Genomic DNA, 9,900 nt, shown 5'->3' with positions numbered 1-9,900 from the left:
CTCAAGTTTGTCTGTAAATCTAAGTTCTATTAACAGTAGGTATGTGACAAGCACCTAGTACGTACACATACACACCACATACCTACATATATATTTTATTATATTAATTATACAGTTAATTATGATTGAAGATCATATTCTTAGTTTAAAAATAAAAATGAAATCGTATTTATAAAATCAAGAATTAATAAGTAAGTATCCTACCTATAAGTACTTTAAACGAGCAATTCTTGTATATAATTGGTATCCCCGTAGTGGCAAATTTTTTGGATGTTGTATTTAGATATTTTTTTTACTTAGTTTATCTAGATGTCATACGTGTCATCGTTATCACTAATCAAATCGAAAGAGGCGGAATGAAGCTTGGTTGCGGTTAATTATTATGAATAATTTGCGAAAACATATTTAGTAAGTATATACCTACAATTTATTTAAAATTATCGTTAAGTTTGATTAAAATACTTCACAAAATGATTAACAAATAAAATTACTAGAAACTAAACACAAAGATAACCTACTTGTATGTACCTAAACCTTCCTACCTCCTGATTTTTCTGTTTGTTCAATCGTATTAAGAAGTACAGAATCTTTCGTCTCTGGTAAGAAATAACATAAAGATGCGGCAATAAACGCTAAAACACTAAATATAATAATAGAAACCCACTCTATTCCTATATTGACTACAAATGGCGCTGTGAAGCTTCCGAATCTTGCGAATACGGAAGCAAAACCCATTGCTGAATTTCTTACTATGGTTGGGAAAATTTCAGAGGTAAATAGATAAATTTGTATAAAGGCTGTATAAGCGCCCAGTTGTCCGATAATAGCAAACACTAATTCAACAGAATCCATATATTTTGGTATAAATATGAATACTAACAATGATAAGCTGGCCACAACAAAACTTGTAACGACCCCTATCTTTCTTCTTAAGTACAAGGAAGCAAATATAACGAGGACCAACCCAGGCACGAGGCTCGTAGCTGAAAGCATGACATTAAGATAAAGATTGCCTTGCAATTTGCCTATATACTGATTAATACCGAAAAAGGTAAATGCACAGCACATCCACACGAAAGCCGTCAGCAATGTATAAGTTCTGATTTTTGCAGTCTTGAACAAGTCCAAGTAAGATCCAAATTGTTCTTCATTATTACTGTTGGCCTCTTCTTGAATCTTTTCTACAACAGCTCTTATATTTTCAGTTGATAGGTTATTCCTGAAATTTTTTTTTTTTGATTTATGTAATTTTTATATGATCTACCTACCTACTATTTGTCACTACAAAAATTAAATAAAGTATGTATAAGTACTTACTTTTTGGCTATATAAGTCAATACTTCTATGGCTTTTTCTTTTTTTCCTGTTGTTATCAACCATCTCGGCGATTCTGGTATAAGGAAGTAGTAAAAAAGAACAAATGACCAGGGAAGTGACGTGGCCAGTTGAAGGTGTCTCCAGTCTCGTAGAAAGTAAGCAATAACAGGGAGAGTAAAGTAGGATCCAAGGTATGATATCTCATTTAGTGCTGTTAAATATGGTCTAAAGGATTTTCCACTGAGTTCAACTACATATACGTAGCAGCAGAGCATTGATCCTCCTACAGCCGTACCGATTAAGAAACGGAATACCCCGAACATCCAAAACTCTGGTACTGCAGCTGACAAACCAACGAATAATACTTCGCAAAAGATTGCAAGCACACAGGCAAGTTTACGACCATATCTGCAAAAGAAAAGAAAACAATTATCTTTCACACTGTGTTGTTTCATTTAGTGCGACCATTTTTCACGAGCGATACGATTTTTGGCTAAATGCTAATTTAAGTATTTTGTAACTGAAATATTTTCCTTAAAACAGGTAGGTAGGTACTTGAATGGCTTAGTTTAAGTATGTAAATTGAAAGTGAAGACTACATTATGCAATTTTTATAGAAATAATTTCCTTCCCTTTAATATACCTACTCAAAATATAAATATTTTTTACAAAATTTTGGTCAATCTATACTAATATTATTAAGAGGAAAGATTTCCTTGTTTGTTTGTAATCGATAAACTGGAATTATACTGAACCGATTTTAAAAATCCACCATTCTTTCCCTACAAAGCTACGTTATTCTAAAGTAAGTATAGTAACATTTGTTTAATAAATTATACATATCTTTCACAAGAGTGAAGCCGGACGGTTCTAAATAAATAATCAATTTAAAACAGTAAATAATTTAATGTTTGTGCTTAGGATAGATAAGTGAGATTAGTCTTAGATCTAAGGTTGAGATCTATAGAGCGCACTCTGACTTTGCTCAAACTTAAGACAGTGTTAAAACGCGACAGCATTATATAGCTGGCATAAATCTGTCTAGTTTTAGCTGAAACTTAAGTCTGAGCAAAGTCAAAGTACGCTCTATGGATCTCAACCTTAGTATTCAGATGTAACTACCTGTCAGATAAATACCCGTAGAATATGCTGCCTGCAAGGATCCCAACATGTAACATTGATTGAGCCAAACTCGCTAGTTGACGTTTTTCACATATCAGATCCCAGTTAGTAGTCACTGAATTAACTATGTAAGTCTGATCATATCGGGGATTTTTACAGGGGCAATAATTGCTAATATTATATGCTTCTTCATCCATACACACAAATTCAGCATTTGGCAGGATAAAAACGACGTTAATCAGTTGATATTCAGTTGGAAATCGCCCTAAGGCCAGTAAAAATAAAATCCACGTCTGATATCTTCCAAACCGACCAATAACAGTTTCTATAGCATCTCCAGCTGACATATTTCACCTTAAAATGATTACATACACCAATCAAAATTAACGAAATTTTATAGATAAGTAGGCACTTATACGTTTAGGAACTATTATTATCTGTGTCTATAGTTTTCCAGATTTTTGTTGAAATATTCAGTTTCAAAGTTACACGGGCTCAAGAATTTACATAGAAATCTTTAAAATCTTTAAACTTTAGAACGTGAGTAGGTAGGTACAAAGTTATATCGAGTGAGAAAATGTATGAAGCAAGTGACCGAGAAACCATCGTCGTCATAACACCACATTTATTTGAAATATTATACTGAAATTATGATTACTTACAGAATTAATTAAAATTATTCAAAATATCAACAGCTACTGAACTGAAAATACCCGTGCGTATGCGCGTGTGCGTACCTAGTGGTCTACAAATGTCTGTAACTAGCTGATAAGATACAAAAATAAAATACTTAGTTACCTATACATTAAGATTTTATTTAAGAGTTTTGTTTGGCAACCTTACTGATACGAGTATGAAATCGAAGACAGTAAAACGATAAGAATGTTATTATACTGAATGTTGAAACCATTAATAGGTACTTAATCGTCTATTTATTAACCCATACACTCATCATAAAAATGCAACTAGTTATTTCTGTACATTCAAATATGTTTAAAAAGGAAAAGGTCACTGACTAACTGACTGATCTATCAACTCACAGCTCAAACTACTGGACGGAGATAGATATTTATTATGACGTAGATTAAGAAAGGATTTTTGAAAATTCAACCTCTAAAAAATTTAAAATAATTAAAATAGGATAAAAATCAAACCCCCTAGTATCTGTAGTCCACGAGGACGAAGTGGCGGGCATAAACTAGAAAAAGTTTTCAATCGGAGCAAGCATTACCTACTATTGCCGTAGTACAAAACGGTAGGAATTTCTTTAAACTTTTGTCCGTCTGATTGTACGCGCTTCAGTCTGAAACAACTGAACAGATGTGGACGAAACTGGACAATTACTGGCTAACACCTACTTTGAGTTAACTTGTTAAATATAATACAGGATATTGTTATTCCGAATAACAAGAGGGTTCGTTCAGGATAGGGAATGAAATCTTATGTCTTATTTCTAACAATTCAAATCAATTTTCAAATTACCCTAACATTAGGTACCTAGGTACTTACATTAAAATTTTAATTCCACGATGAATTTTACTTTAACACGTATTACCTGTTTTGTAATCGCTGTTAATGTTTCTATCAATTTTATCATTTCAGTAAAACTTTATTAGGTAGGTAGTTAGGTACTTACTTTTAGTTTTAAACAAGTATAATATTTCTATTACCTAGTGACTTGTGTAGGTACTTACTTTGTAGAGTATACGTACCTAATGTTACATAGGAAATTTCTATATTATTACAAAACAAAGTAGCTACCAAGTATGCACAAGAAACGTTTCTATCACATATTATTAGTTATGTGCGATTATAAAATTGTATGCCTATTAAATACAAGCTTATAAAATGAACTCTCAGATAAACTTTATAGTGTACCGATACGCAAGCACACTTTATAGAATTAGTGTATAGACGATATTATAGTCGACGCATTTTAAACTGAGTCGTCGAGTTATCTGTCTGTTTCGCTCGCACTTACAGGTCGTAGGTAAGTGCGAGCGAAACAGACAGATAACTCGACGACTCAGTTTAAAATGCGTCGACTATAGTGTGTAGACTATAGGTATACGTAGGTACTTGGCAGGAAATATTGTACATCGACGTTTGGAACGAGATAACGGTTTCGTAGAGCGTTGTCTTTGTCGTTGAGACCTACAAAACGTCACATAGGTACGAGTGACAGAGACAACGCTCTACGAAGCCGAAATACATTTCTAAAGGTCGATGTACAATATTTTCTGCCAGCTACTGTACAGGTTTAGTCTAGTCCACTAATAGTAAGTAGATATAAATAACTATAGGGTTATTTCTTTACTGGAATGTTGTTATACTTAGTACCTATGTGGTCTATGCTTTCTGTAATTTGGGTAGATGTATGGACGAAAAGTTGTTTTGTTCTTAAATAAGTAGGCAGAAAGAAATACAGTTTATCGTGAGAGACTAGGAATCTGTTTCTGAAAAAATAATATGTACGTTTGGGGTTAAAATTTCGTGCCATTATTGCCGTACTTCCTTGCCAAATATAGGTAGGTAAGTATAATCGTAGGTCAAAATTTAGGGAGGTTGATGAAGCCTTTTTAAAGTGATATTTTTTGAATTCTCTGTTTGTTCAATTGTATTTGGTAGTACAACATCCTTTGTTTCCGGTAAGAAGTAAAATAAGGACGCCGCTATTAAAGCTAACGAGCTGAATATCATTATAGATATCCATTCAACTCCAATATTAACAACGAATGGTGCAATTAACCCTCCAAACCTAGCAAACACCGAAGCAAAACCCATTGCTGAGTTTCTGATTACAGTTGGATATATTTCAGTAGAGTATAGAAAAATCTGGCAAAAGGCTGTATAAGCGCCTATTTGTCCAATTATAGCAAATGCTAACTCTACAGATTTCATACTGGCTGGTATAAATATTAGTATAAGTAAAGATACTCCAGCCAAGACAAAACTTGTTACGATCGTTACTCTCCTTTTAAGATATAGACAAGCTACTACGATCACAAAAAGGCCAGGTACAAGACTTGCTGCTGAAAGCATAACATTTAGGTAAAGGTTTCCTTGCAGCCGACCTATATACTGATTTACACCAAAAAAAGTATGTGCACAGCACAACCATACGTAGGCTAATACTAAGGTGTATAATCTCATTTTTGGGGTTTTAAACAAATTTAAATAAGATCCATGTCCTTTTCCACTACAAATAACCGTTTCTTCATGAATTTTTTCTACAACGTCTCTTATATTGTCAGTTGGACGACCATTTCTGTAAACAAAATATTAAATATTATGTACAAATGTCGAAAAGTCCGCTCAAATTGAAATATCACTGCGGCTCATTTTTACTTTGCGTACCTGCGTGCTATACGTGTTAAAGTTTCAATAGCTTCTTCCGTTTTACCTCTAGTGATCAACCACCTAGGCGACTCAGGTATTAGGTAATAGTAAAACACTACAAATACCCATGGTAACGATGTTGCCATTTGTAATTGTCTCCAGTCTCGTAGAAAATATGCTATTATTGGTAGTGTGAAATAAGCAATGAGATAGGATACTTCACTAAGGGATGTAATGAATGGCCTAAAGGACTTTCCACTGAACTCTACAAGAATCACGAAACAACAGAGCATGGTTCCTCCAACGGCTGTGCCAATGAAAAACCGGAGCACAATGAAAATCCATAATTTTGATGCTGCAGCGGATAGAGCTACAAATAGAACTTCCGAGAAAAGTGCCAGTATACAAGCGATTCGACGGCCGTACCTAGAAGCAAAATTGTTTGTCGATACATATTTATGTTATTAATCATAAGCTTAAAAGTAAGTATTTAAATATAGTTACCTGTCCGAAATATAACCATAGAACAAACTGCCCCCTAAAATCCCAATTTGTAGCATAGATTGCGCTAAACTTGCCAAATGGTTATTTTGGCATATAAGATTCCATGTCATCGTCACAGAATTTACAATAGAACTTTGGTCGTACATTGGATTGTCACAAGGGCAATGGTTGGTTAAATTGTAAGCTTGTTCATCCATACAGACGTAATCAACACTTGGCACAAGAAACACAACATTACTGAGTTGATAATCTGTGGGAGCTCGACCGACTGCAATTAAAAACCAGATCCATGTTTGATATCTCCCGAAGCGGCCTATAATAATTTCTATGTCATCGTCAGCTGACATCTCTTACCTGAAATGTTTACATAAGAATTAGGATAAAGACTTAGTTTTATTTAACCCATAGAGGAGAGTTAGAAGCCCACTTCACAACTGGTGCTACAATCACCTAGCTAAGTGATTATAATATTATTATGTAAAACAATGCTCTTTATGAGGCTGAGATTGTAGTTGGTACCTACCATCGATGGTACCTACGGCTCAAAGGTCTTTTTTCAAATTCTGACTTCAATATATCACGTAAAAGACATCGGCAACATAATCAAAAAACCGACCAAGTGTGAGTCGGACTCGCGCACCAAGGTTTCCGTACAACAGAAAAAGTAAAATGGCATGAACCGTAAGACTAACTTTGTTTGTGGAGGTTTATTGTTAATAAATAATAATTTTATGTGTACTAGTTTTAAGGAGTCTTTGTCTTGTACAATATTTTGAATAAATAAAATATATATTATTATATTATTATATTATTATATTATTATACACAAAATAAACGAACTTCGAACATAATTATTTCAGATTTTTCGAGTGGCAAACTTCGGAAGGAATCATAATATAATGAGCCAATTATGAGGTAATTATTTCGATATTACAGACAGACACTTCAATTTTATTTATTAGTATTACAGACAGACACTTTAATATTATTTATTAGTATAGAATATAGATATAGATTCCAGCATAGCATATAGTGTTTTATGATCAGGGCTAATTGAACTAAGTTAGCAGGTACCTATAATGGATTAGTAGATATGTAATAGGTATTATTATGAATATTGATCAACACTTACGTTTGATGGACCAAGAATAGGCGTTTTCTCTTTCCTTTCTTTAATATACTTAGTTGTAATAAATTATTTTATTTTCTTCATTTCTTGACTTTTGAATTCATTTGTTTGTTCGTTTTTGTTCACCCACTTTACTATTCACTAGATACGTCAATTTGAATACATATGTACTACTACGTAGCCTGTTTCCAAAATGCTGTTACCTGCCTCGCAATGCCCCGCACCGCTAGGGCTGCTGAAATTTTTAGTTAATTTAATTTTTAAGAAAAAGCAAAGTAATGTTTTATGAAGATAGTACAAAAAAGACAAAAGTACGTTTGTTTACTCTTAATCTAATTATACTCATTTTTTCTAGTAAGTTATCTATTTTATTTAAGTGCAGGCTATTAGAAGTAATTAACTAATTCACAGTCAACAAATTGAATCCCGTGTTTTAAATTGACTTTTTGGATTTCTCATAATTCCAACAAAATCACAATGTTTAAAATTATGTCTTCCAGACAGACCTATTGTCAGGAATACCAGATTTTTTTTAATGACGTTCTGTAGGGATTTGGCTTCTAATGATTGCAACATAATGTTGTTTGTGTCTCTTTGAGGCTACTTTTGTTAGTTAACTCCCTTCTTTTAGTAAGTGAAAGATTTATTTGTTCAAAAAAAGGTCGATTCGTCCAACTGAAACACGACAGAAATATACTTTTGCGTAAGTAATATATTTTTTCAACACTGAAGAATAGTAGGTACGCAGAATCGAAATGTAGTCCAATATTGTATAGATAATATTATTATATCTAGTACCGTTGGCAACCCTACGCGTCGCAGGCCAGGCTGGTACGGTTACCACGCAAAACGTGTGTTATCTATGCGCAAAACTGCCGCGTACCGCGACGTACGCTCGTACTCGTATTTTATAGTGTTCGCCCCGAATTTTCAATTATTGATAATTACTTAATTTTATATCAGAAAACAAACCTTATAGTTTTTATTTGAAATAAAATTTATTTATTTCAAATAGAGAATGCCTGCGACTACGTCTGCGTGGATTTAGGTTTTTTTAAAAATCCCTTGGGAACTCTTTGTTTTTCCGGGATTAAAAGTGGCTCTCTGCCAAACTCTGTACCAAACTTCATCAAAACCGCTTAAACTGTTGGGCCGTGAAAAGCTAGCAGACAGACAGACACACTTTCGCGTTTATAATATTAAGTAGTACGAATGCGGAGACGACATCATGAACAACTTATAAGTTAAGACTCTTCGGAATGAAAATTCTACTGAGAAGAGCCAGCAAGAAACTCCATTCTTGTTCAGTCTTTGTTTAAAAAACAAAATATTACAATATGTAATCAAATATGCAATACATAAGCCATGTAACTATTTCACTACCTGCTGCTGGAGCAAAGCCGACTGTTACCATGCGACCTTGGCGTTTAGATAAATTATTTAAATGTTGATCTATTTTAATATTCTTATTGAAGTTGGTGACAGAGGCCTTGAAACGTTGCTTGCAAACATTGTTTATTGCATGCTGATATTCTCGAAAGAGTTGAATAGCAAATACCTATACCTATTACCTATACATACTTACTCATCGTCAATTATTTTACAGCTTTACATCAATACAAACACATCGTTATGTTAAGAATTCAATATTAAAATAATCTTTTTTGTCAACTGTACCTACATACTAAAATGATGTTTTTGCTTTGGTAGCTGTCAGAGCGGAATCAAACGGGTTGTAGACCGTAGGTAGGTATATTGGCGTAAAACCGCGGGGAAATCACATGAGTAGAAGCCACAGATATCAGAAACATGGCCAAAACCATCTTATGAACCCAGGAACCGTTTAAAAAGCTGAGTGGTCAGTTAAAATAATGAGATTAAAAAATATAGGTACTTCGTTAGTAGGTACTTACTTCTTACCCTACACGCAATACTTAATTATTGTATAAGTAGTACCTACTTATTAAATACTTATTTACCTAATTTAAATTACTTACCGAAAATAATTCAACACAAAATCTATTCGATTTTACGACGAGACCCACGATAGCTGACGAGATATTTATCACTCAGCAATAAACTATTTTGTTCATAAATTAATTATCCATTAGGTAATTATCTCAGTCCTAAACTACCTTTACCAATAATGCGATATAGAAGATAATGTGTTTTGTGACACATATTTTGATTATAGGTACCTAATACGTAGGATAGGAACATACCTAGTAAAGTAAATAATTTAAACTTACTAGATGATGCCCGTGACTTCAAGTGCGTGGATTTTGGGTTTTAAAGAATCCCGTGGGAAGTTTTTTATATAACGGGATAAAAACAAACACACTTTCATATTTATAGTATTAGTAGCGTAATATCAAAGCAAAGGATCTTGTGATACAAAATAATATTGTTATAGGTAGGTACTTAGGGTACGTCAAAGTAGTTTTTTCTCCAAAAACTGTCTAAGAAATCTTATACGGAATGATTTTACA

The 9,900-nt window shown here is 33.4% G+C and overlaps 4 protein-coding genes across 5 annotated transcripts in view; all 4 read right to left on the bottom strand.

The window, feature by feature from the left end:
* Window positions 1-9,900, bottom strand: part of LOC117986694 (organic cation transporter protein-like) — a 109,899-nt gene that overhangs the window by 55,401 nt on the left and 44,598 nt on the right. The gene's annotated exons all lie outside the window — the stretch shown is intronic.
* Window positions 1-9,900, bottom strand: part of LOC117986288 (beta-secretase 1-like) — a 121,593-nt gene that overhangs the window by 78,430 nt on the left and 33,263 nt on the right. The window lies entirely within an intron of this gene.
* Window positions 198-3,311, bottom strand: LOC117986354 (organic cation transporter protein-like). Of its 2 annotated transcripts, none has more exons than XM_069501766.1 (4): window positions 3,238-3,311; window positions 2,440-2,793; window positions 1,318-1,725; window positions 198-1,219 (listed from the first exon to the last, which is right to left on the bottom strand). In XM_069501766.1, exons 2-4 carry the CDS (start codon window positions 2,784-2,786, stop codon window positions 529-531), a joined length of 1,446 nt encoding a protein of 481 aa, XP_069357867.1. In that variant the 5' UTR covers window positions 2,787-2,793; window positions 3,238-3,311; the 3' UTR covers window positions 198-528. The 2 variants fall into 2 exon arrangements, with proteins under 2 accessions (XP_069357867.1, XP_034829084.1); XM_034973193.2 differs by lacking the exon at window positions 3,238-3,311 and adding an exon at window positions 3,102-3,211.
* LOC117986360 (organic cation transporter protein-like) lies at window positions 4,926-6,912 on the bottom strand. The gene is made up of 4 exons (XM_069501765.1): window positions 6,806-6,912; window positions 6,283-6,636; window positions 5,797-6,204; window positions 4,926-5,707 (listed from the first exon to the last, which is right to left on the bottom strand). Exons 2-4 carry the CDS (start codon window positions 6,627-6,629, stop codon window positions 4,996-4,998), a joined length of 1,467 nt encoding a protein of 488 aa, XP_069357866.1. The 5' UTR covers window positions 6,630-6,636; window positions 6,806-6,912; the 3' UTR covers window positions 4,926-4,995.

Source organism: Maniola hyperantus, chromosome 11 (genome assembly GCF_902806685.2).
Source record: "Maniola hyperantus chromosome 11, iAphHyp1.2, whole genome shotgun sequence".
Classification (NCBI taxonomy): Eukaryota; Metazoa; Arthropoda; class Insecta; order Lepidoptera; family Nymphalidae; genus Maniola; species Maniola hyperantus.
Note: the sequence above shows the minus strand (reverse complement) of the source record. Positions and strands in the feature narration are given on the sequence as shown.

Coding starts and splice junctions, on each gene's coding strand:
- LOC117986360 (XM_069501765.1), bottom strand. CDS start 6,629: ATGTCAGCTGACGATGACATAGAAATTATTATAGGCCGCTTCGGGAGA. Junction 6,205..6,282: donor TATGGTTATATTTCGGACAG/GTAACTATATTT, acceptor TTTTGCTTCTAG/GTACGGCCGTCGAATCGCTT. Junction 5,708..5,796: donor TTAACACGTATAGCACGCAG/GTACGCAAAGTA, acceptor TTTTGTTTACAG/AAATGGTCGTCCAACTGACA.
- LOC117986354 (XM_069501766.1), bottom strand. CDS start 2,786: ATGTCAGCTGGAGATGCTATAGAAACTGTTATTGGTCGGTTTGGAAGA. Junction 1,726..2,439: donor TACGGGTATTTATCTGACAG/GTAGTTACATCT, acceptor TTTCTTTTGCAG/ATATGGTCGTAAACTTGCCT. Junction 1,220..1,317: donor TTGACTTATATAGCCAAAAA/GTAAGTACTTAT, acceptor AAAAAATTTCAG/GAATAACCTATCAACTGAAA.